At 41.5% G+C, this 27,569-nt stretch overlaps 1 protein-coding gene across 7 annotated transcripts in view; it reads left to right on the top strand.

Moving 5' to 3' along the window:
- The window catches only part of RAPGEF6 (Rap guanine nucleotide exchange factor 6), a 173,163-nt gene extending 165,571 nt beyond the window's left edge, over positions 1-7,592 (top strand). For 5 of the 7 annotated variants that reach the window (XM_056854283.1, XM_056854265.1, XM_056854274.1 and 2 more), the window contains 2 exons: positions 3,966-4,277; positions 6,594-7,592. In XM_056854283.1, the coding sequence (XP_056710261.1) occupies positions 3,966-4,277; positions 6,594-6,619 (338 nt within the window). In that variant the 3' untranslated portion in view covers positions 6,620-7,592. The remainder of the gene's footprint in view (positions 1-3,965; positions 4,278-6,593) is intronic. The other 2 variants (XM_056854300.1, XM_056854292.1) reach the window with 1 other exon arrangement.
- Positions 7,593-27,569: the final 19,977 nt, after the last annotated feature.

Below are 27,569 nucleotides of genomic sequence, written 5' to 3'. Positions count from 1 at the left end.
TGGGTCCATGCTGCCGCTTTGGGTTAATAGCATTTTCCTCAGGAGACCAAATTCTTTCTGGGAGAGAGAAGCCAATCTTTTAGGAGCGTGTATGGTATCTGCATGTGTTGGAAAGGGTAGATTCAGTGAAGGAATTCTCTATAATTACTTGGAAAGCCATGCCAAAGGGGGATGAGACTGAGGATCACCTCTGTATTCTTCTCATTTGGTAATCATAGTCTAGGGTTGCTAGCTGATTCCAACATTAGAGAAAAAGAAATTGATGCACCAGGTTCCCATATGCCTCCTGTCTTTCTGCCCACACTTTCCAATTCCTGATGCTCTCTGCTGCTAGGTCCTTACCTGCACCATCCTTCCTCAGCCTTAAATTGCTCAGCTGAACTTGTTGTTTCCTATTGCATCCTTCTAGCAGTGCCTCTGTCATCCATTCTTTGGAAGATCAACAGACATCTGTATTTGCCCAAGCCTTTTCTTCCTACCCACACAGTACCCTTTCTCTTTTCATGCACTGCTGAAGGCTGCTACTTAATATATCATAGGTTGGGTATAAGATATAAGGATATGGAAGGAAGAAATTGCTTTATCATTTGGGATTTCTCACTGTGGGGGTGATTAAATGCCCTCCAGGAAGCCCTACAAGGAAGGTGATGATATGTTGGGGCGGGGGGAGGTTCACTTTTGATCCTCTAATCATTGTGCTACCTCTGTACCATTGGTACATGAGCATTGAGATAAGGAAGAAGTGCATCTGCACTTTGATGTCCTCCCTTCAAAGGACATTTTAAGCATATTTCTCTTTAGAAACAATATTTATTGTAACATAGCCATTTTATTTATCAGAACAGGTTTAAAGTTCAACAGTCCATAAGTGCACACACATGGGACATGCCAAAGAAGAGGATAGGGCAGTTCTTCCAGTCTGTAGCCAAACAAAGGGGAATTCAGAATTCACAAATTTGGAACCACTGTGCTAACACCTAACCCATTTCTCCTCCCTTCAAGCATTGAATTTAGATAATGACAAGTGGGGACCTGGGTTTCTTGTGGGGTGCATCCTTTCCCTCTCTTAGCCTTCTACCCCCACCGCTGCTTACGGCAGCTGCCAGTCACCACCCAACATCGCTGCCGCTGCAGGGCTTCTTTCACCCTCCAGCATGGCTCCCAATGGGCCCACTGAGGCTCCTCCCCCACCATCACTGCTCTCAGTGGCCCTGGAGCAGCTCCCAGAGGGCCCACCGAGGATCCCGCCCATCATCGCTCTCAGTAGTGAGCCTGGCATGGCTCCCGTTGAGCCTGCTGAAGCGCCTGCCGTTGCTGCTGCTGGGCCCAGTAAACCTTTCTTCCCCACCACCAGGCCCACTGACAGAGAAGGAGGAAGTAAGTGCAGACAGTGCTTTTGTTGGAGGGATTAAACCCCGGCATGGTTGATTTTTTTTTTTTACTTTCAGGTCCCCTAGTATGCAGAAATATTTTCTGCGTGGCCCTGATCCATGGATTTAGCTATCCGCAGATAGGGCGGCACATCACTATTAGAACATACAAGTGAGCCACAACAACATGTTGCGTATTGTGGCTCTGGAGGCGTGGGGTGGGGAGGCTCCTCTTCACCCCTGCCTCCATAGCCGCTGCCTCAGCTGCCCTCTTTAAACTTTCTAACAAGCGTGTGAGAACTAAGAATCCTCCCCTCTGCATCTCAGCACCGATCCCTGCAGTCTGGCCAGTTAGAAGCCAGCAGCAAAGTTTGAACAGAGCAGCTGAGCCAGTAGCTATGGAGACGTGTGGGTGGGCAAGCAAGCAAGCCCCTTCTCGTCCTTGCCTCTGGTTCAGCTGCCCAGTTTCAACTTTCCTGCTGGCTCCTAACAGGAAACTGCAGGGAGAAGCAGTGCTGGGTGGGGGGGGGAGGATACTTCTCACGTAGCTGTGCGTCCTCCAGCGCTGCTGTTCCTTGCCCTCTTCCCCTCCCCCACTGCAGCAGCACTGCATTTTTTGGGGGGGGTACCCCTCCCCTGCACCTTTTAAATTAAAAGTTGAAGATTCTTCTGCAAACCTGGGGGAGGGGTCCCCCACATTTGGGGGGGGAATCTCTCTTCTCTTCATGTGGTCCCGAGTTTGCATAGATCCACAGATGAGCCCACATGTAACTATTAGAATACATTGCCATAGATTAGATGATATTACAGTAGGAAAGGAATTGCCAAGGTTCACAAGTAAAGAAAAAAGACAAACAACATTAAAACATAAGTGATCATTTTATTTGAGGGCATCTGCCAAAAGACACAGTACAAATCCCTGTTTATATAAACACAACATACTCGGTGCCATCAAAACAGCCTATATCATTGTTCCTAGCCATTTATGCCTTTTTTCATTATTTCTCACATTTTCCCGGCTCTCTGATTTACACCCTTTTTCCTTGGGCATGCACCAATGATCAGCACATTGGCCAGACTGCAAGTTCAGTTGGTTTAAAGACTATGAACCCTAGTTTTTTTCTTTATTCAGCGTATCACCATGCTTTCTCAATGTTGTGGCTAGCAATTACGTAATAATCACAATAAAATACCATATTGTCATATTCTATAAAACCCTTAAATGGAGCATCAGCAACCATGTTACAAATAGAATTTAATAAAACCAGAATAAAAACAGCAGCAACAATACAAAAAGACAATGATAAAGTACTCCTAATGGACTAATCAAACATCAACACTAGTTAAAACTATTTTCCAACTATATGCTTCCATTAGTTTTTCACAGGAATTACCTGGATACTAAATGTGCCCTATTTTTTCAACTATGCTGTCATCTCCACTAGGACATGGTTTCTCACTGGCCAAGCAGTATGACTGCCGCTTTTTATATATGTAAGGGAAAGCCAGAGTGCCAAGTTAACCACTTAGGGTGACCTGACAGTGATGTAACACTGGAACGCAACTCAAGATATCACATCTTTGTAGTAGTTGCCTTACAGTGGCGTTACTAAATAAATACTGGAAGGCCAACTTAGAGAATAACAAATTGATATTTATAGCCTGCTGTGTGGATTGCATCTGATTTAGGTACCAGCTCTGCATCCCATTTGTCTAGCTATCTTAGCTACGTTTGGAATATGAAAAAGTAGGTGGTTATAGTGAGGCAACCTTAGGAAAGGAACAAAGCCACTGAACCTCATCATTGCAGCCTAAATTCATTCTAGATAAGGTGAGTGTGACACAATTAAATTGGGTTATTTAATAATATGGATAAACCAGCAGCAATGCTGATATTAAGAGGTATGCAATACTTAAAATAATGAGTCCAAAGTACTATTAGGAGAAGGCAGGGAATACATAGCAGTTTTCCACCCACAGCCATAATGTGGTTGGGCTTCCTACCTTTAGCAGGGCACCGATATGGATGCCTATAGCCAAATAAGCTACTTAGTGCAGATGCTACAAGTAGCTATCAAAAATGTTCAGCAAGCACATTGGCAAGACTAATTTTTGCATATCTCTATGCTTTGCTATCTCTGTTTTTTGGATTTTTTCTTCTTTTCCCTTCTTTTCCTTTCTTTGCTTTTTCATATTTTCACAATAGAACTGCTTTTTCTTTCAGTATGATTTGATATTCTCACTGGAGACATGGGGGGGTTTTCTATGGTCTTGACACAGAGTGAGTTGTAGAAGTGCCAGTTTATAACAATCCCTGTTGCTCTCTGCGAATTTGCAAGCTCTTAGGAGGTGAGAATTTGCTAAGCACTGCTTCATCTTCTATGAATCTAGTAATCTGGCTGCTAAACTGTGAACTTTTTTAGTTGTTAACATTTAAAAATTCTGCCAGTAACATTTATAACAAGCGATTTTACATTTACCTTTTGTTATCAGTTTTCGGTTAGCCATTGTAACATTTCACTGTTTTTTTTTCAAATGCTTTCTCCCCCATTTGTTTCTTTCATTAACATTTCCATTGCTTATTTCTTGTGCCAGTGTACTGTGTCACCTCATCTAAGGAGGACAATAGGTATAGGGAGCCACCGCCCACCCCGCCAGGATATATGGGCATTTCTTTAGCGGACTTAAAGGAAGGATCACCTCACCACCCACACTTAAAACCTCCTGACTATAGCGTGGCGGTACAGAGGTCAAAGATGCTGCATAGCAAGCTCTCTAGGCTCTCCTCTGCTCCTCTGAGTAGTGAACCAGTGGCCTGTTTTCCAAAGAAGATGCCTCAGTGGCATAGCCGACAGCCGTCCCATCCTAAGATAGCTGATATGACTGACGCAAATAGTGAAGAGGACGGTATGTTAAAGATCTAATTTGATAGCTATTTAGTCAACTGCTGTATAATTCTGTATTGGAAATGTATGGACCATTTTATCTCACAATGATCACCTTGTATGTGAATCAGTGTGTGTGTGTGTGTGTGTGGGTGGGTGGGTGTGTGTTTTGTAAATCATGGCTTTTGAATTGCTTGTTGTGAAAATGAACAATGATAAAAAATCAGCAGACGTCACAATGCAGGCAGGATTGGATCAGAAGCCAAGCGGGCCCTGCAGCACTACCAATACCACAGGGGTTGCTTGACTTCGGCCCAGCCTGCAGCAGTGTGGGAGAAGCCGATGGGTAAGCTGCTGCTAGCTAGGTCTGATCTGAGCAGTTCCTCTGGTGCTACCAGTGTTGCTGGGGTTTGGCTCACCTTGCTCCTGCCACCAACAGGCATCCAGGGCTTTGGCCCACCAGAGATTTTCATGGTAAGTAAGAGGGCCAGTCCACTCCTAAACACGAGTGTAATGCAGATGTTTGGGACTTGTGGAGCAGAGTGGTCCAAACATTGTTTTTAGAAGCTAAAAAAAAAAGTTAAAATGACGTTCTCTAATGATTAAATTTCACCTCGTTTGTAAGGCAGAAATTACTTCAAATTAGCAGAATAAATAGAGCTAGGTACATTTAAGTCGATTTTGTCACCTTGAGGTTATCAGAGTTAGTCTGCAAACGGATGTTCACTTCCCTATTGTGACCACTTCTAGAATTTTGACGAGAGTACCTTCAAAATAAAACTGCTTTAAGTTGCTGCTTCAGTTATTCGTAACAGAGCAGTGAGCCTAAGGAAGCCTCTTGGTTGACCACGTCAAGCTCATGGGGATGCACTTATTGGACAGTGCTGAGACTTTATACTTGACTGATGTTCTGAACTGTTTACACCCTTACTGCCATCTTTTAAAAGGCTTAATTCATATTCAGGACGAATGCCTTGCTACTTTGCCTTCCTGGGTGTAAATCTTAGTAAGTTAAAGAGACCAGATTTGGGTGCTCTATGTTTTTCTAGTCTTCCAGTAATTTTGGCTTTTTTTTAGTGTTTGTTTCATATTTGATGTTCTGCTAGTTCTTTAGTTATTTGGCACATTTATTTTGTTTTCTAATTTTGTTTTGGAATTTTTTTTATGTGACGTTTTCCCTCAATTTTTAAAAACGTTCATCGGTCTTGAGTTTGAGTTGCTTGAAGTTGTGCTGTGGTTACAGTATTGTGTTCAGCAAGAGCGTATGGATGGAGATGCATAGAGTTGTGCACGTCTTGTTAATCTTGCGTAAGAGTGGATTCCCAGTGTGCATGTCTTGGTGAGGTTACTAAACCTCTGAAGTGCTATTGTTTTTACCTACCAGCAAGATACCCTTCCTGACTCAGATGTTAAAAAGCTCAAAAAAACACACACTAAAATGCATTATCTGACTTGTAATGCAAAATGGCTAAATTTTGACCCTGAGTTAATATGAAATTAAATTGGGCTGACCAGCTGGCATCCATTTTAAGCGTGACCATGGGCATATATGGGTTCCTTTGAACCTCCCTGTAGTGTCACAAACTGTGTTTTGAAAGTCCCTTAGTTAGGCATGTGGTAGTCTGGTGATGGAGAGTTACATCATTGTAAATCCATGCAAGTTAGTTGAACTCCTCTTAGGACTGCATTGGGAGAAATACAAATCTAGGCTGTCTTGGGAACACACAATTAGTAGTGTTTTTTTTTGTTTGTTTGTTTCTTTTTTGTATCCTGGCCTATAGATTACAAGCCTATGAGGATGCCTTTTAATTCGTATTTGGCTATTAGTTTTGCATTATGATCGATAATTGAAACAGTTCTTTAGCAATCATGCCTTAACTTCAGTTTACATGCCAGCCTTTAGATCCAAGCAGTAGGATGGATAGACAAAAAAAAAATCTATAGGTTTATGGGTCTGGCAAAGAAAGCTGCTAAAATAAATCTTCTTGATAGGCAGTCATGGGGGTATAGATCTGCCGTGTGCACTATTTGCAGTTTTAAAGCACTGTGTCAGAAAGGACACACTATTTTGATGAAGCTAGATCTGCTTCATTTTGACAATTGCCATTCCATGTAGATGATCAGAATCAAATAGGGCTGTATAAAAAGAGAGATTTGAAAATGCTTACTGATTGTTTGATAAGTTTCAGAAAGTCTCATGGGCAGAGATGCTCAGTTTACATGGAATTGCTATCGGGGGAAGAATGGGGTGGGATCAATACATTTAATAAATACAAGAGCGGTATACTTATGGCATTCTTTGGAATCAACAGTTTACTGTGTCTTTCTTACTTCACAGAAGATGAACAAGTTTCGGCAGTCTAGCCTTTGTGCTTCCTGCAAAAATGGCTTCAAGTCACAGTAAGAGGAAGGATCACACAACCCTGTTAGCTATAGCTGACAGCTCGCTGCTATTGACTTCAAATGTTGCATTTGCCTCTGTTCTAAACAAATGATGAGCTCTTTTCAATCTTCTATGGTCAGCTCCATGGTCTAAGAAACCTACTTATGTGGGGGAGAGACAAATCTTTGAAAGGAATACTGACCCTGTAACGCAGAAACCAGAATTGCAGACGGACCTAACTTCTAATGCATTGGGGCCACCCGCCACTTGGAAGCTTTCTTCTGTAGGAAATCTTAGAATCTTTTGGTAGACCACTCAAATATTTTCTATGCCATTACAGCTCTTAGTCGAAGAATGTTATTTTATGTACGTATGGAAGAAACTGCAAAGCTTCAGCAAACCAAGGAAACTTCTGCAGCAATCTGAAGAGTAATTTATTAATTTGGAATTTATATAAGGTTTTGTTTTGTTTGTACATGTATTTGGAATGCTCTGGTTGGCTAATGTGAATGCTTTTATAAAGAAAATAAGGTAACAAATTATCTTGGCGTTAATGAAATGTCTCATGCTAGCAAAACACTTTTGACTTCTAAGGAACTGGATGTTCATGAGTGCAGCTAGAGGTTTACACACAATGCAACATGAACCTCTTTTGTGAAATGCCAACCTGTTGAGGTGCGTATTTAAGCGTGCGTTTATGTACATAACAGTAGTGAAATGCTGCCATCTATTGGTCCTGTATTTTAAAACTGGTGAAGTACCCGTGGCCACCCTTTTAACTATCCAATTGCCTAAAGAAGTACCTGTGTTTCTCTCCCACTTCCCTCTTCCTGCCCTCCAGAAAAGTGAATCATGGTGTCTGTCTGCATTTACAGCACCGACGGGAAGCCCTCCCCTGCAAGTCTCACTGTTAACACTTGGAAAGAAGCACAAAGGAGAATTTGGCTGCTGTGTGAATTGTGCCCTGAATTTGTCACCTGTTGCCATTTCACCAAAGCCTGTACTTGAGCCATACCTAGCCATACCTACTCTATCATGTCAGAGTAGCCAGCTTGAGATGTTCAGAGTTTATGAGTAGTGCTTGGTTTCTGATAGCAGCTGCCAGAGCTCCCGTTTGCCTGAAAGTCACATCTTCAGACCTGCAAACTTCTGCCTCTGTTCCAGATGTGGAGGCTGCTTGAGGTCAATGGGTGGACGAAGACTTGTTCTGCATCTACTCCAGTGTACATTCTATTAGTATGGATTCACATGATCTAAGGTGTGAACTTTTACATTTAGAAACAAGTTTCTGGCTAAATTCCAGTGAGGCTTGGTTCTAACTAAGCTCTGCCTTTGCTGTTAAATTTTACAGTTTCTCTGCAACTGTAAGACTTGGACTAAAACTTTGAAAGGTAAGGTTGATTATTTCAGTCTTTAGGAACTGTAACTCATCACAAGATTCACGACCATATCCTTGAGTATTTGCACTGTAGAGTATTTTATGTTTATTTTCATGTTCTTACTAGGAGGTGTATATTTCAGTGTTTAGATGGTCCTAGGTTGTTGTTTCCCCCCCTAAATTGAACTAGCTGGTCTTTACACTAAAACAAGCCAGTTGTAGCAAGCACCAGTGAAACTCATATATTGCTACCCACAAATTGCATTTGCCGCTCTCGACATGAGAAGCCTATTTGAGGTGACCGCCAAGTAAGAAATGGGCAAAGAAGTTCATCCCTGCAGTCGAGGTGGGCTTTGGAGGCACTGGACAGCAGCAAGGAGGTCTCACTGCTTCTTGAGTGCATCCAAAGGCCATTGTGTCTGGCGGCATGAGCCCCCTAATCTAAAAGAAGGATAGGGCAGGGCTTATTCCTGCGGAGCCTCTAGAGCAGGGGTGGGGAACCTTTTTTCTGCCAAGGGCCATTTGGATATTTAGAATATCATTTGCGGGCCATACAAAATTATCAACTTAAAATTAGCCTGCTATATTCTTGGGCGGTCCTAGCAGCTCCATAGCTAATGACTCTTCTTCAATGGGGGGGGGGGGGAAGGTTCCTTTTCTCGGCAAAACAAACTCACATCTGCCTTGAATAGAGGCTATTCCTGTTCGCGGAAGGGGGTGGATCACCAGTCTTAGATCCTTCTGAGCTAGAGATCTGCCGGGACCCACGAAGGGCCAGACCAAATGCTTTTGCGGGCCTTATACGGCCCCAGGGTCTGACGTTCCCCACACCTGCTCTAGAGCCCAAAGCAAGTGATGAGAGATTATGTCTCCCTCATATTGGGAGAGTAGCAGGATTGGTAGTGCCTACAATTTTTGGCTGTCTACCAAGAGCCACCAACATTTGTGAACCTTTGACCATAAATAGAATATTTTTTGTGGGGATATGCTCACATGCACATTCACACTGCAGTTCTAAGGGAAAATGAAAAACCATTGTTTATCATTAGTCTGGGTTATGGTTGCAAGTTTACTTAGCCAACCAGAGTACATGGAGAAAAACTGGAGATATTTTCATGTATATTTTTTCTCTCAAGCAAATAATGGTGGCCCAGTTACACATAATAAATAGACATGAATGTGTCAGTGTCTCTTTCAAGTTTACTTGTAAATCATAGTATTTTAAATGTTTACAATGAGCTAGGGAAAGATGCTTGCCAGTTTTACAGGTGCCTCAGAGTAACTTATTTTTTACACAAAGTTCTAAAGAGCTTTCAAGTTTTCTTTTGAGAGCAAGATAAATGCAGCATATTCTGGCAGAATCCAAACACAAGCACCAAAAATAAAGCTGAAATCCTAAAGCCTTCTATTGATGTTTCCCATATCAACTTTGGTGCTAACTCACCAGAGTGTATGTTTCAGTTAACTTGTTTCACCTTTTGGGCTTCTGTGTGCCACTTCTGCGTACTCCTTATCTAGATGCCTTGTAACATGAATTCATACATCCATGAAGAAAAGAACAAAGTGGAGAGTACCTAATTCATAGTTTCATTGGCTGACCACATATCAATGGACATTACTAGCCTTAAGTATCAGGAATAAGTAGCTGAGACAACTATCTGCTTTTTTTTCCCTTCAAGGCCTTAACGAAAACAATAGTCTTGTATAGGCCATAATGAAATAATATTAGCATTTGAGTAAAGTTGGCACCCATATTTAACTATATATATGTATATAACTATGTGAACATGGGCATAGCATCCAGTTAGTGTTTCCTGCATAAACCCCATTGGGAATCAATGGGAGTTCTACAACAGCACAACTCTCATTCATTTCAGTGTGGCTTGTGTTTCCTAAGTTTCTGGTTGATTGTGTCCACTGGCCAAAACCCTAGACATCCATAGTGGAGGCAGAGAAGAAGGACATGTGTAGCCAGGTAGTGAGAAAGTTCATGTTGTAGCTGACCATTCACTTTTAAAATAGCAAATTGCCTGTTCAGCCAACAAATCAGATGTAGTAAGAAATTAAGCACCTGTATTGGAACATGTGTTTCTCCCTAGGATATGCTATGGCTTTCTAAGATTGTAGCTATGGTTGCCAAAAAATAAATTTGTAAACCCCAAGCCTTAGCTCCCAGCAAATACTCTTGGTGTGTGTGTTTGGTAAATGATGCAAAACTAAGTGCAAACCTAATATGGTGATTTGGGCCAAGTAATATAATATTTCAGTCACCTCAGATATTTATTCCAGCTTTTAGGAACAAAACTGAAGGATAAAAGCCTTCTCTCTTGAGAATAATCTTTCAGTTGTATAAGCCCAGAGCTCTTCACACTCATGCACTGGTCAAAATCTGAAGATCTCCATTGAAACAGCCGCTTGATATCAATTGTTCTCTTTGTTTTGCAGTTGCCACACCAACAGAATCAGCAAGCCTCCATTTTTAAAATTACATTGATTTTTAGAACTGATGCCTGTCTTGCTAATCATGTTTTATTCATAGAAAGCCCGTGTAGTATAAACTTGCTTTAAATAAGTGAGCTCTCTTGACTGCTTCAGATTTGCACAGTATGAGTTGCCTCAGTCTGTCCTTGTTCTGACCTTGATATGTTTGCTTACCTTTTTAAATCAGCTGATCACGTTCATCAGGGGACACTAGCCAAAATGAAGTGAGTCCTGGGGGTGTACAAAGAGACAGAATACCCTTTTAAAACCAGTTTATATTACAATTCTGCTTGATCCTCTTCTATACACATTTCATTCATGAACAAAACTGGTTACTAGCATTTACTGTGCTGTTTCCCATGTTATATAATTTCCATCATGCATTTGAAATGACCCCTTTCTCTCATTGTACATATCAATTATCCATCACTCTTTTTTCTCACAATATATTGTGGGGTAATGGAGATTAAACAGGATATATCTTTATGTGCACTAAGCTGTAACTGATATTCATTTTTGCCTCCATATAGTTATATGAACTAGAAAATCCTGTCTCTTAATATGTAAGTGTGACCTGTACATCACTTAAGCTTGCCAGTTGTTTGATGATGCTGGACTTATGATGTCAGTGGGCTATATTGCAAAGTGTGCATAGAAAAAAGTGTGGTATAGAAAAAAGTGTTGCTCTAGGTGTGCTAACGTTTCCAAAGTAGTGCCTGGGAGGTGTGCCTTTGCTCCTGTGCGCATCTTATCCTGACACACATTTATCACCTAAGATAAACAAAAATATCATGTTCCCACCTAAGGAATCCTGGTCGTGTCAGCCTGGTGCTAAAGTGGGGGATTTTGTACAGACCTTAATAGAGATGGTTGTTGCATAGTCATTTGAAATCACTTCTATGGACATGATCTTGTGCAGCTGGTGATTGAGAATAGCATGGAGCATCAAAAAGACAGCATCTGTTGAATGAGTCCTCTGCATTAACTGTTCAGAGAAGGTAAAACTCAAAAGGAAAAAAACTTAGTCCATTCAGTTTTTCATTCTAATTATTTATTTGTAGGCAACACCACAAATAACAATCAACATTTCCTTAAATGTTACTTTTACAATATTGCTTTCCAGTTGCCTTCAAAAACTGATTAGGAAAAAAGGGATATTCTCTCGGGTTAATGCAAACCATTTTTAAATGGGGGGGGGGAAATACAGTTCTCCACCCCACGCATCATTGTGCTTGCCATTGTCTTGTCCTAACTTTTGTTTATATATACATGGAATGCAGTTAAGCTTGATATTAATGACCTTTTGCATATGTGAGCATATGGGCAAAAACTGCACAGTTGTAATGGTATTCCGATAGCAATTGTAACTGCACAAGTCAGTGATTGTAAAGTATTCTGTAACAAGCAATGTTTGTCTTCTATTTTTTGATACCTCTTACACTTATGTCTTTTAGAAAGACAGTGCCTCTGTATGCTTTTTTGTATTTTTACCAAGTGATTGTAAATATTTGTTATATTTTTGGTTAAGAGAATGTTTAAAAGTACTGTTTAATATCCAATCTACTAATGTTGTCAGAACCAATAAACGACCTACTTAACATGAGATTACTAGGTGTGGTGCCTTTTTCTTACTGGGTATTTTTTCTCCCTCATTTTGGATCCCAGGCACTTTAAATGAGTGATGCTTTGTAACCGTGTTATTTTGTTTTCTCTTTTTAGAGAGACAGCGTGGTGTAGTGGTTAAGAACGGTGGTTTGGAGCGGTGGAGTCTGATCTGGAGAACCGGGTTTGGTTCCCCACTCCTCCACATGAGCGGCGGAGGCTAATCTGGTGAACTGGATTTGTTTCCCCATTTCTACACATGAAGCCAGCTGGGTGACTTTGGGCAAGTCATTCTGTCTCAGCCCCACCTACCTCCCAGGGTGTCTGTTGTGGGGAGTGGAAGGGAAGGTGATTGTAAGCCGGTTTGATTCTCCCTTAAGTGGCAGAGAAAGTCGGCATATAAAAAACCAACTTTTCTTCTTTTTCTCATGCAGTAGTGTGCTGGAGTAACAAGTGTTGCTAGCATTGCTTGTATGAAAGATCAAATATAAAATAAAAAGGTCCATTTTGTGCTTCGTAAGAGGGAACAAAGGGAGGGAAGCATAGTAACGCCTGATCTCTTCAAATCTCAGAAGCTAAGAAGGGCTGGTACTTGGAAGGGAGACCACCCGGGAAGAGTCTGCTGAGGAAGGCAATGGCAAACTACCTCTGCTTCTCATTTGCCTTGAAAGTCCCTTGCTGGAGTCACCATAAGTCCCCTGTCACTTGACAGCACTTAAGTAGGTAAGAGGGAACGGAAGGAAACTTTTGTGAAGGATACTATTAGGTTGTGCTCTAATTTTTATTTATTTTTTGACAACTGCTAATGCTTCAAAATGCTGCATTTGTCCAAATGGCATTTCCTGTCTTCTTTCTGGATAATTACTTCTGAATAATTACTTTCTTTACTCTGGGGAAAACTATTTCTCGTAGTCATTCAGAAACTGCAGAAGGAGGGCAAGTTTCAGGAAGTCCAGTGTTAATTCTGAAAGGTTAAGAGCTGAACGAAGCTTAGAGAAGCCAGCATGATACAGATCTCCAACATTTTGAGCCTGAGGACACTTCTGAAGTTTTTGAGAGCGGGTAGTAGGTGCTGCCCTGACCTGGATGGCCCAGGCTAGCCTGATCTCGTCAGATCTCAGAAGCTAAGCAGGGTCAGCCCTGGTTAGTATTTGGATGGGAGACCACCAAGAAATACCAGGGTTGCTGTGCAGAGGAAGGCACTGGCAAACCACCTCTGTTAGTCTCTTGCCATGAAAACCCCAAAAGGGGTCGCCATAAGTCGGCTGCTACTTGACAACACTTTACACACACACAGTAGGTGCTGCCACAAAATGATTGCCACAGGCGGCACCACTCACAACATTTTGGGAGGGTCCAAGCCAAGTGGCCTTGTCAGACAGATGCAGGTGCTACAGAAAGGGTATTGCCAGCATGCACAAAAGCAACTGGGCTTTTCTGAAACCCCTTCTGCACAGATGAAATCTAATATTAGCTTTTTGCTTGTGGGGGAGAGATGTTTAATTTCAGTCTCCAAAAGAATGTCTTTGGCCTAGTGATCAGAACGCCAGACATGGATCTGAGAGAATCAGGTTTGAATCCCCACTCTGCCACATCACCCAGCAAGCTTCCAAGGCAATGATTCCCAAAAGTCTTCTAAATCTTCCAGGGCTCTGAACCAATCCTTTTGATTGTGGGTGGTTGGGGCTTAAAGAATCTATAGGAAAGGGCACAGTGGAGGATTAGACATTTTTTCAGTCCAGTAGGCAGTTGCCTCTAGGGTTGCCAGCTCCAAGTTGGGAAATACCTGGAGATTTTGGGGGTGGTCTGAGGAGGGCGGGGTTTGGAGAGGGGAGGGACTTCAATGCCATAGAGCCCAATTGCCAAAGTTGCCATTTTCTCCAGGGGAACTGATTTCTATAGCCTGGAGATCAGTTGTAATAGCGGGAGATCTCCAGTCACCACCTGGAGGTTGCCAACCATAGTTGCCTCAGAGTCTCCTCCCCCCTCATGGCCTCCACAGTGACCTTGGGCCAGTCACACTCATACATACAAACAGACCTCACAGGGCTGTTGTGAGGATAAAAGGGAGGAGATGATATAACCCTCATTGGGTCACCATTGGGGAGAAAGGCCTGGTATAAGTGAAGTAAGAATAAATAAATAAAACCACTCTCAGGATTATTGTGGGGATAAAAGATAAGGGAAAACTACGTAAGACTCCTTGAACAGCTTGGAGGAAGAGCAGAATAAAAATGTGATGTATAAAAGATGTTTGTGTGGATCCCTGTTTTACTGACATCTAGGAATACCTCCGAAAAAATCAAATATTACCTTTTTAAACCAAATACAACATCTGTATAATGGGGGTTGTCAATTCACATGTTTTACTGATGCCCCCAGGACTGGTAAGGGGGAGAGAGAAATTGGTAGTAAAATGGGTTTTACAGACTGGAAGTCCCAAGTTAAATCCCTGACACCTCCAGTTAAGACTCAAGTAGCAAGTGCTGGGGAAAAGAACTTTCTCTACCCAGGATCCAAACAGCCAGTGGTGGTAGACAATTCTAAGGCGAATGGACCAATTTGTGTGGTCATAACTCTTATCCCATTGACTGTTTCCCCCATTCCATGCGCTATAATAAATCTTGCTACTATATACTATAATAAACAGGCTGTCTATTGTGTAGTAACACTACATCCCTCTGTGGAGAGCAGATGTAGTTATCCAAATTAGGCAGTCTCCACTTTAGTTGGGGGAATTAGCTGTGGAAACAGGGCTTAGCAAGAGGTGGATAACTGGAATCTGTAATCTATGTATACCAGGATTGATCAGATAATCAGGCGGTTTTTCAATTAAAGAGGTTTTAGTAAAGAATAAAATAATAAAGGCTTTCAAGCAATGAGCAAACAAACACAATTAATACAAGAGCTAACGAAATAAGGGTGGTCAAAAAGGGCAAGAGTCCAGTAGCACCTTAAAGACTAACAAAAATATTTTCTGGTAGGGTATGAGCTTTCGTGAGCCACAGCTCACTTCTTCAGATACAGCTAGAATGTGAATCCATCGGTCTTTAAGTGAGCTGTGGCTCACGAAAGCTCATACCCTACCAGAAAATATTTTTGTTAGTCTTTAAGGTGCTACTGGACTCTTGCCCTTTTTGACTACTGCAAACAGACTAACACGGCTACCCACTGTGAAATAAGGGTGGAAAATTGGATGGATAGCATTAGGGATGGGCGATATTTACCAGTCCACCAGAGAAAGCAGCGCTGAGGAGGGAAATGGCCAGCATTTCTGGGAATGAAAAGAAGCCCACATACAAGTGGGATCCAAGACACAAACACACTATGAATGGCTAAAGGACTAGAATTCATCTCCCAAAATGAGTCCTGAGGCAGTATGATGTACGCTGGAAAACTGACCAGAGACAAAGAATTGGTTGCTTTTCCAGGGTCTGAACCAAAAGACAGGAGAGATTGGATGAGTCATCAGGGTACAGGAGAATACCTTGAATATTCTGATTGATTGTCCAGATGGGTGCAGGTGAGATAATTAATGGTTGGCTTGGAGTGCTGATTGAATCACCTTAGGGCTAGGCAATGGAGCTTAGCTAGGCCTATTGTCCAGCCAGGCACACCTAGGGCAATGGGAAAATGCATAGCTGCCAACAGCTTTCCCGCCCTAGTCAGACACACAAGCAGATTCCAGACTTTTCTGAGAGGCCTCCATTTTGTGTAGAGCAATATCTTGCGCTGCTGACAACATCTCTTCCAGTCCTGTATTTTCAAATTTGGGCCCTTCTAAGCCTAGCTTAGTTCAAAGAACAAAGCGGCGATTCAGTTTGTACTGCCAATTTCTACATGCACCAGAGTTTACATGACAAAAAACGTTCTGTGTGTGTGTATGTGTGTGTGTTTTGGAGGGGGTGAAATAAAGCAGTTGTTCTTGGGTAAGGTTTCTTTTAATTACAAAAGAATATAGGAGGACTTCAGTACTAGAGAAATTAAAATCCATTCTCTCGGTTTCTGATGGTTAGGGTTTGCAGCTTCAGAGGCTCTGCCAGTGTGCTGTCGCTTTGATCCCAGGAGACTGAAATGTGCTGACTTGGTTTATGTTGATCATGCAGGGTGTGCTGTTGTCCTCAGTGTGATGCTTTTTTTTTTGTTTCAACAGATGGCAAAAACCTTTAACAGCCACATGTGGCTCACAAGGAACCTGCTGTGCTGCCGTAGTGGTGGGTGCCTATTGTTCTTTGAAATGAAGAGTCAAAGCCAAGTAGTGGTGGGGTGATCTTGCTGAGCACTTAACGGTTGCTCTGTCTTAGCTGTGGTGAGACTATTACCTGGGGATACACCTTTGCTCAGCAGAAGCAGGGATAGACTACTGCCTTCAGGCTATTGCAAATTCAATCATTAAACTTCCTTGGTTTCAGTACTACTGGACAGTGCAAATAATTTTGCTTCTCCTTATTTTCTCCATCGCATTTATTTTCCCTTCGGTGTTTTTGCTTGTTACCCAAAGCTTACAGATGTCAGTTGTACCAATCTAAATCTAAAAGGTTGGCTGAGTTTCCAAAAAGATCAACGAGAGTGAATTTGGACAATGGAACTTTTCTTTTTGATGGTGATGTTGAAAAATGTGTAACATTTCACATTTTAAAAAATCCCCAGCACGTTTTGAAATAACATTTTTCTCAAGTGAACTTTTCAGTATTGTGTTGTACTTGCAAATTTCAGTTTGATTCTAGTCTAATTTCTGTTTTTCTTGTGCACTGTATTTGAAGATTGGGCAGTTGGCTTGTTTTACTGCAGTGTAAAGCAAACTATATTCTCCTTACTTTTACTATTTATTGGGAAGATCATTTATCATTCATTGGAAAGGTCAGTTCTCACCTTCGGGGGTGCCATTACTATGCTCATAGCCCCCATTGAAAAGAAAAAAAATACTCCAGCTATTGGATTGATGGTGTACAAGCATGCATCCTGGTGGGTGTTAACCGTTTGCTGGCAACACTTCCCCACATTCCTTCTTCTCTACATGGCAGTATGGGGTTAGCTGGTTGCTTCAGTACCAAGCTGGAATTTTTGGAGCCTTTCTCTCATTGTCCAGAAGAAGGGCCTTTTTTGCCTGATTGTGCCAGATGCATGCAGGTTTAGTGATTCAAGGCATTGCCAAGCAACCCAAGGTAACTATAGATGGGAAGAGATAATGATACCAGGCATTGTTACCTGACCAGGTCCAGGGCCTGGGAACTCTCTCAGTATTGGGAAGCAGTGGCTGAACCTGCACTCTAACTGGTATCAGGAATATAGCTGATGGTTCAGCCACAGATGTTGTAGTGCAAGCTATTGTTAAGTGTGGAGCAGCTAAATTGCTACTCTGAACTTGGCTCCAGGGTAGCGCTGGCAAATACTTTGGCTAGTCTCATAGGGAACCTACACTAAAGGGATAGGAATGAGTATTTATTTGTAATTCAGTTGTTGAAATTTTAATAAACCCTAATTTAACCCATAGTGGTTGTTTGGCATCTTTCTTTTGGGCTCCCCCCCCCCTTTTTGTTTCCCTGTCAAGTCACATCCGACTTATGTTGACCCGTAGGGCTTTCAAGGCAAGAGACGTTCAGAGGTGGTTTGCCAATGCCTGCCTCTGCATAGCAACCCTGGTATTCTTTGGTGGTCTCCCATCCAAATACTAATCAGGGCCAACCCTGCTTAGCTTCCGAGATCTGACGAGATTGGGCTAGCCTGGGATCTAGGGGCAAATATTTGATTGCAGCCCAGGAGATTATACGGACCAGTTAGCTAAACTCTCATTTCATTTGCTTACCTAATACTAGCCTGTATTACTTTGGCTGCAGAGAAGCAAAAGGAAATATGAAGCAAAGAAAATGGTTGCAGCTTGTAGCCTTACATGATAGGTACAAATCAATATAAGTGGCAGTGATTTCTTTTTTAAATCTGCCACCAGAGAGCAGCACTGCATAGGATTTCCTCTCAATGCTTAGTGGTTCTCTGCTCCATAGTGAGTAGCTGAGCATAGGTTGATGCAGGCATGGCAGCAGTTAGATTGAGGTTTGTGTACGTTTTGAAGAAAAAGGCAAGTGTATGTGTCAAAATCGATAGTGCTTTATTTCAATTGTCGGCTCTTTCAGGCTCTCAGGGAGACAAGCAAAATGTTTAGAGGATGTAAATACTATCATATTATCAGGCAGATTGCAAGAATGAATTCAATGCCACATTCTGCAGCTGTCAACCTTATCAAGAGCACTACCCTCACTCTTTCCCTTCTCACTAGGCAAGGATGGATTTGGAGTTTCAAGATGCACATAAAAACAGCACCAATTTTTACTTGCACTGTAAAAAACAAGATGGTTTAATAACATACTACAAATATTTTGGTTCTCACTGTTCCATTCTTACATAAATTGAAAACTTCTGCCCCTGAAAGCATTCCTTTTGATCAGATCAAAACAGTTTAACCCAACAAAGTAATTATGTGGTGTAGTGGTTAAGAGTGGTGGTTTGGAGCGGTGGACTCTGATCTGGAGAACATGAGCGGTGGAGGCTAATCTGGTGAACTGGATTAGTTTCCCCACTCCTACACATGAAGCCAGCTGGGTGACCTTGGGCTAGTCACACTCTCTCAGCCTCACCTACCTCACAGGGTGTCTGTTGTGGGGAGGGGAAGGGAAGGTGATTGTAAGCCGGTTTGATTCTTCCTTAAGTGGTAGAGAAAGTCGGCACATAAAAACCAACTCTTCTTCTTCTTAATACAACCCTATGAAGCTTTTAGTTGCAAGGGCCTAGAATTCTCCCTGAAGCAGAGTAGATGTACAGGTAACAGAGATCAATTTCCCTAGAACAGTTTCAGATGACAGACTCTACGGCATCACACCCCTGCTGAACTCCCTTTCCACTCCAGGCATCAGTTCCAAATTTTCATGAATTTGGCAAGCTGGAGTTGGCACCCCTATTGTAGATAGGTCTAACAAGATTTATTTAGAAAATGTATATGCCGCCTCTTCAAACACCTGCTCAAGGCCACTGATAGATGATAACTCACATATCTGTGTAGAGCAGATCTTTATTTCCAAGTGTTAAGGGTGGTGGTGGGGAAGCTATTGAATATCTTTACCAGCTGTTTGGGCTTTCCTGAATTGTCCTTTTTCCCAATGAGTCCATATGTAGATAAAATATTGCTAAAGCTCCTGCTATTTAGTCAGTAACCACAAGTGTTCCATATCAGCTTTGCATAACTACAGCACATTGGAAAGGCCAATTTAATGGCTCATTGGGAGTCCTATATCTACTAATGGCTCTGGCTGCATTTTTCATATTCTGATTCTATCTAATGGTAGCGTTATCATTCCACATCCCCTTATCTCAAAAGTGTAATCAACCAAAGATGTGAATATCTAACATGGCCCATCTTGCTCTCCCCTTATTGAGTAGAAGGGCCAAAACTACCTCCTCCCATCAATTAATTCATGATCCTTCAAATATAAAGATGATATATATATTCCAAACGGTGTATATTTGCAACCCTTGCAACCCTAGAATCCTGGCTTTTCTTTAAATAGGACCAATACAGCTGCACAGAAAAAAAAATTTTTTTTCCCATTGTGTTTCTGAGAAACACAAATCAAGGAAGTGGAATAAATTATGCAAAATGAAGGTATGTACTTTATGCATTTTGGTAATTTTTAGCCCTCCTTTTAACTACAAAGACTACCCAAGATGGTGTTCCATCAAAAGAAAACTAAGATACCATGAATTAATCAATTCTAAAAGCAGCAAAGATAACTAAGATACCATGAATTAATCAATTCTAAAAGAAGCAACCTCCCAAACCCCTAACACATGGTAAGATACAATCAGATACAATCATGGTAAGATACAAGACAAAATAACACATAATACCCACAATATAAAATACCTCAGTGCAAGAAAAAAATCAGATAGTTTCAAAGGCTCTCTGAATAAATATTTTTCTTAAATAATGCTGGGTAATGCAAAAGAGATGGGGAGCATTACGCTTCACAACCTGAAGACCAAGTCTGAAAAAGCCTTGTCATTCAATGGGTGGAATGGCATGCAAACATTTGTTTACCTATGTGCAAAGCAAAGCGCAGGAAAATAATCAAAATGATACATACCAAACGCAGATAAACATGCAAAAAGAAAACCATTTTGGACTTTTAATCTAGCAAAATCCATACTAAGAGAATATACTTTAGAGGCTTATACAACTGTGAAAGGTGTGGTGAAACTACACGGAAATTTTTCTTCCTCAGGTCAGCCCAAATAAATTAATGAGCTTCAGGGCAGGCAAAAGAACTTTTCCCCCCTATGCAAAATGCATTATTAAATTATGGAATTCTGTCACAGGTTGTAGGGGTAATCTCTGTTTTAGAGGGCTTTAGAAAAGGTTTAGAGACATTCAAGGAAGATAGTTTTGTCAAATAAGGGTCTGCCTCGGAATTCCAATGCATACTAGATCCTGGGCATCCTGGCTCTTATTTAGAAAATGTATATGCTGCTTCTCCCAGTGGCTAACCAACATGATCAAATCAAGAGCAATATTACAACTGTTAAAAGTACTAAAAACTTAGTCAGAGCACTGAGCAGCATAAAACCTTTAGAAGAATATGTTTTCGTAGCAAAACTAACACTCAGCTCTGTCTGAAGGGACTGAAGCTGGGTAATTGGATATTGTGGCATAGAATGGAAAAACCCATGAACAGTAAGAACAGTGTCAATACAAATGTTATCTAAAAATCATATTTTAAAACATATTGCTCAAAAAATATTTGCTGCTTCTTGCCTCATAGAGGTTCTCAAATATAGTGTGATCAATAGGAAGTTATCCTACTAAAATGAATGGTAGCTGCATAAAAGCACAGATCTGGCCCATAGCTTTCTGTACCTGGTTACAGAGACACAAGTGCGTACAAAATATATGCACTGTATCAATATAGCTAATTCTCACCATGGCCAAATCTGTGGATACTTAAATCCAGTGACTAGAGACATGAACAGACAAATCAGATCTTTAAACAAACCAGAAAAACACCCCCAGTTTAAAGACAAATCTGAAATCTTAAAAAGAAATGCATTAGGGGGTTAATCCCCACCAAAATAACAGAAGCAGCACCTGTAGCTTTGAGACATGAATGCCCTCAGTTGTGGCCCACTCAGCATTTGCCAGCCTCCAAACCTTGATTTCAGTTGGGGACAGGGCAAGGCCCTATCCAGGGCCTTTGAGAGGACTCATTGGGGCCAGGCCTGGCAGTAACCATGAAGAAACTTGCTGCCACAGAACTTACCTGGCTTACACAGGTCGGGGTTGCTTGCTACTGGTCAATATCACCTGCTGCAATAAAGCTAGTGTGGTGGAATGGTTAGAGATTCAGACTAGGATATGGGAGAGGTACATTCAAATCCCCAGTCTACCATGGAGGCTCACTGGATGATCTTGGGCCAGTCACACATTCTCAGCCTAATGCTAACTTACCTTGCAGGGTTGTTGTCAGGATAAAAGAGAGGACAGGAGAATGCTGAAAATGGCTTTGGGTCTCCATTGGGGAGAAAGGCAGGGTTAGGGTTGCCAACCTCCAGGTGGTATTATTAAGCTGTGAACTGGAAGTACTTGTCTATGTGAGCATAAGAAAAATAATTTATAAAAATAACAAAATAAATTTTGTGGCTGCGTGTTGAAATACTGTGTGATTACAGGAGATTTAGCCAACCTCCAGGTGGTGGCTGGAGATCACCTGGGATTACAACTGATCTCTAGGTGCCAGAGATCAGTTCATTTGGAGAAAATGGTCACTTGGAAGGTAGACTCTATAGCATTATACCCATTGAAGTTCCTCCCTTCCTCAAACTCCACCCTTCTCAGGCTCCACCCCCAACGTCTTCAGTTATTTCCTAACCCACAGTTGCCAACCCTAGTCCGGGTGTAAATGAAGTAAATAATAAAAATAGCTGAAGATGGGGGGCAGATAACAGGTTGGTGGGAAAGAGAGAAGGAAACAGAAAATTGAGAATGCTAGGAGTAGATAGATACTGTGTGTGTTGGAGGAAAACAGGGGGGAAAAGGTGATCTCCACAAGTCCTGGCATGTTCCCCACTGTGCAACTGGGCCCAGCCTGTCTCACACCGCACAACTTGGTCCAGTCTGGTAGTTGAGATGGCACAGCACAAGTGGGCCAGAATATTTCTGGGGAGAAGCTGCCAGGGTAGGGTTGCCATCTGCAAGGTAGTAATTCTGAGGCCTTTGTGAAGTAACAAGGTTGTAATATATACTTGTGAAGTAACAAGAATTTTTGGGTTATAATATATTGTGCTTTAAACACCTTAAAATAATCTATTTTATTTTTTGCCATAGTGGCTATATTTGATTATCTGCCAGGTAGTAGCAGGAGATCTCCTGCTAATTCAACTGATCTGCAGCCGACAGAGATCAGATCACCTGGAGAAAAATGGCCGCTTTGGCAATTGAACTCTATGGCATTGAAGTCCCTTCCCTCCCCAAACCCCACCCTCCTCAGGCTCCGCCCCAAAAATCTCCCGCCGGTGGCGAAGAGAGACCTGGCAACCCTATGCCAGGGGGAGGGAAGGACAGAAAGCTGAAGACAGGGGGGCAGATAGAAGTAGGTTGGCTGGTGGGTGGGAAGGAGAGAAGGAAGCAGGAAAAGGAGAAAGGGGATTTTAGGAAAGGGAAAGAGGAAATAGTGGGGGAGAGAAAAATGATGCCCCCTGCAACTCTTTGGGTCCTTCACTTGTAGTTTTTTAACTTAAAATATAGTGCACACTGTCTGTAAATTACTATTAATTCTACTTGCAACATCCATTAAAACAATAAAACCAATCAATGACTGGCAATAAGTATCATAAAAAGCAGGATTATAAGGGCAGATAATAAGGACAAAGAGCATTAATTAATTAACGCCCCTTGTATGAACATCAATTTTATGTGGCAAAATACATGGACATAGGAGATTTGGGGTTTTCTTTATTTTCCTTGCAAAGTGATGATTTAAATAAGAGTAACGTTTATAAGTGTTGTAAGGCATATATCTGTATAGCATGGAAACAGTATTCAGATGTGTTGAATGAGGTGCTGCCCTCAGATTATCCTCTTTAATTTCTTTCCCACCCTTTCTGCAGGATACATCTGCAAGTTCTTGGTAATTTTATTTTATCAGCAGGTTCATTTGTGTTCTAGCAAAAGGTGTGCACTAATGGTGTGCTGAAATGAGCAATTTATTGAACAACATCAAATTAACAAGGGACATTACAAGGGATTGCTACTTAATGACTTATTTAGATATTATCATCCTCACCAACCCAAATGTTTTTATGATCAATCTAAAATGCCTGAGCTTATTTAACTAATGTTGCTTTAATTGGATGATGGAAATGTGCCATCTACAAAATCTCGGCACACTGTGCTTGGAATCCTGAAAGCTGCTCTCTCTTTCTCCAGTGGTCTTTTTCAGAAGTTCAGGTGAATACCATGTCAGTTGTCTTCAAGAGCAACCAGATCTCATTTGCATATGCATTTTCATCCTCCACAGATCTCACTATTCAATTTTTATTGCTCTACATATTTTCATTTGGAATGCTGCTTTTTAAAACTGGGCTTATTGGTAACAATTACTTATGCTAATAAATTACAGCTACAACATTTAATAGTCCCACTGTTAGTTTTAGCCCTTTGCTTAAATTTAGCTTTACAGTTTGTAAACGTGTGTATGTAAAGTGCCGTCATGTCAAAGCTGCCTTATGGCAACCCCAGCAAGGGGCTTTCAAGGCAAGCAAGAAGCAGAGGTGTTTTGCCATTGCCTTCTTCTGCCGAGTCTTCCTTGGTGGTCTCCCTCCCAAGTACTGACCCTTCTTAGCTTCCAAAATCTGATGAGATCAGACCATACTATGCCACCTTCTCTCCCAAGTAAAGTTTGTAAATGGAATAGCATAAATTTGTACATTAGCAAATGTAGCCCATTATCCACATCTATATATTTCTATTTTATAGTATAATTGGTACTGGAAGACAAGTCCAAAATGTTTGACCAAAGAAAAGTCAGAAAAGTGGAGACAATCTTGCCCATATAAATTGGTGTTCATTTGTGTGTAAATGTTTTTAAATGGGAAAAATTATTTTTTAAAACAATTATCTAGGAAATCTTTATGAGCACGGGCGGGGGAGCCTATGTAAACCATGTAGGTCTTTAAAGGTCAAAAACAACACTTTGAAAACCAAAATCTTGAATGAAAGAGACTGTCCTCTTCTCATGGAGCTCCTTAAGGGCTCCCATGAAAAGTCCTCCGAAAAGGCACAGGATACGGCATGAGATGGACTGCAGCTGAAGTGTCTATAAACAAAATTGCCTGAGTTTTCGAATTAATACAGAACTTAAGAACATAAGAAAAGCCATGCTGGATCAGACCAAGGCCCATCAAGTCCTGCAGTCTGTTAACACAGTGGCCAACCAGGGGCCTCTGGGAAGCCCACAAACAAGACGACTGCAGCAGCACCATCCTGCCTGTGTCCCACAGCACCTAATAGAATAGGCATGCTCCTCTGGCCCTGGAGAGAATAGGTATGCACCATGACTAGTATTCATTTTGACTAGTAGCCATGGATAACCCTATCTTCCATGAACATGTCCACTCCCCTCATAAAGCATTCCAAGTTGGCAGCCATCACCACATCCTGGAGCAGGAAGTTCCACAATTTAAAAGTTGATCCCTCACCTGCACTCTTACAGCAGATCTTTTCTGTGAACTTGTAAAAGAGAGGCAATTTTTCCTAAAGTGTGTGTGTGTGTGTGTGTGTGTGCCTTCAAGTCACAGCTGATTTATGGTGACTCCATAGGGTTTTCAAGGCAAGGGACATTCAGAGGTGGTTTTGCCGTTGGCTGCTTGTGTGCGGGCTAAGAGTGTTCTGAGAGAACTGTGAGTGGCCCAAGGTCACCCACCCAGCAGGCTTCATGTGGAGGAGTGGGGAATCAAACCTGGTTCTCCAGATCAGAGTCCACTGCTTGTTCTCCAGATCAGAGTCTACTGCTCTTAACCACTACACCACACTAGCTCTCTTTTCCTAAAGTATCCTTCACCTTTTACTTTCCACTCTCAAGGGTCCCCTGACCCTCAGAAGTGGTTTTTTTTTGGGAGGCTGAAGACGTTCCAGCTGAAAAGAGGAAGTGGACATGTGCTCTTCCATGAATTCCCTTCCAGCCATGGTTAATAGAATCGAAGCCTAAATGTTATCACTGTCTGAAACTTCACTGAGCTATGCCAGACACTCATCAAGACGTTTTTTTCCTAGGTAATTAGAAACAGAACAATGACACACATTTTTAATTTTGGTCATATGCAAAAACATTACCCAGTACTTATTCTGTCCATGTAACAATGTGAGTGGGAGTATTTGAAAACATTGTATTGCTCCTGCATTATGTTGTCCGAAAACAATGTCTAAAAACCTGTATGTGTCATTTATCTGTATTGTGGCTAGATTCAAAGATAATGACCTTAAGGTAGTTCAAGGCTTGTATATTTTTGATGATGCTTTTTAGAATTCCAGCCTATGTGATGGTATTTTTGTGAGACGTGTGAAACAGAATACTTTTAATATTTACACACTGCAAACAGGTCTTCCCAGTACCACTGAAATTAGTACCACCACAACTAAGTTACCTTAACACTTCTTTAAGAAGCTGTTTTATGTATTTGTTTTTTGACTATGTTCTGCTTCTTAGGTGTTTAATTAATTCAAATCTGTTTTGACACATAAGTAAGGAGATCAGAGATTCCAGCCAGCATCCAGTGCACTGTGTTCATGGGAAAATTGATTCCATCTTAGAATCATAGAGTTGGAAGGGACCACCAGGGTCATCTAGTCCAACCCCCTGCACAATGCAGGAATTTCACAACTACTTCCCACACACACACCCAGTGACCCCTACTCCATGCCCAGAAGATGCCCAAGATGCCCTCCCTCACATGAACTGCCTAAGGTCATAGAATCAGCATTGCTGACAGATGGCCATCTAGTCTCTGCTTAAAAACCTCCAGGGAAGGAGCACTTTCCATCTCCCGAGGAAGCATGTTCCACTGAGGAACCACCCAGAAGATGCCCAAGATGCCCTCCCTCATATGAACTGCCTAAGGTCAAAGAAGCAGCATTGCTGACAGATGGCCATCTAGTCTCTGCTTAAAAACCTCCAGGGAAGGAGCACTTACCATCTCCCGAGGAAGCATGTTCCACTGAGGAACCGCTCTGTTATAAAATTCTTCCTAGTGTCTAGATGGAAACTCTTTTGATTTAATTTCAACCTGTTGGTTCTGGTCCGACCTTCTGGGGCAACAGAAAACAACTCAGCACCATCCTCCATATGACAGCCCTTCAAGTACTTGAAGATGGTTATCATGTCCCCTCTCAGTCTTCTCCTCTTCAGGCTAAACATACCTAGCTCCTTCAACCTTTCCTCATAGGACTTGGTCTCCAGACCCCTCACCATCTTTGTTGACCTCCTCTGGACACGTTCCAGCTTGTCTACATCTTTCTGAAATTGTGGTGCCCAAAACTGAACACAATACTCTAGGTGAGGTCTAACCAGAGGTCTAATCTTGGATAATATTGTTGCCTAAATGCTTTTTTTGAGAATTAAATATTTGTCAAAAGTTAATGCATTAAACATATGGCACTTTTTGGAAGTTTGGATATACTGTATGTATGGTTTCATGTGGGAATGTTGTGTAGGGTTTGTTTTTGTGTTTTCTTTGATAATAAATAAAAAAAATTAAAAAAATTTAATGCATTAAAATAGTGTGCACATGTTTATAGGGTTAAATGGAGCATAGTGGGGAGGATCTAAATAAAGCATGAGGATTTGAGTTTAATTTATAGCACAATACTCATTTGCAACAGGTAGCCAAAATGAATAGTTGTTTTCCTATGCATGTATCAATTTGCACTTCTGTTTCTGCAGGTTATTCAAATGTGCACTACAAATTTACACTGGAAACAGCAAATGAATTAGGCCTTTAAGCATTTCATTTCTATTGATGTGGCAAATATGATACACTGAGATGGCAGCCAGTAACTTTGACCTAAACAGCTATGGAGTGTGTTGATATATTCATTGTCAAAGTCTGCAGGCCAGACTGAGCTCTCTGCTGAGCTAGGATAAACTCATTGAGGATAAACTCTTTGAGTGTGTGTGCGTGCTACTCACTGCTTCTGTAAGCAGAAACATTTTGTACCTATGTTACACTATTATGTGAGCCTCTCTGAGCCCAGCCTAGGCCGGGGAGGGTGGGATAGAAATTAAAATATATAATAAATAAATAAATACCTGTTTACCATACTATTTTGTTTTGCTGAAAATGGGTACAGCACTAGATCCTTGCATTTAGATGCAAGGATCCAGTGCTGTACCAATTTTCTCGCAAAACATAGGAAATCATGTTAAGAGCTT

Source organism: Euleptes europaea, chromosome 1 (assembly GCF_029931775.1).
Source record: "Euleptes europaea isolate rEulEur1 chromosome 1, rEulEur1.hap1, whole genome shotgun sequence".
NCBI classification, from domain to species: domain Eukaryota; kingdom Metazoa; phylum Chordata; class Lepidosauria; order Squamata; family Sphaerodactylidae; genus Euleptes; species Euleptes europaea.
The sequence above is the reverse complement of the archived record's forward strand: the minus strand, read 5'-3'. Positions and strand labels throughout refer to the sequence as shown.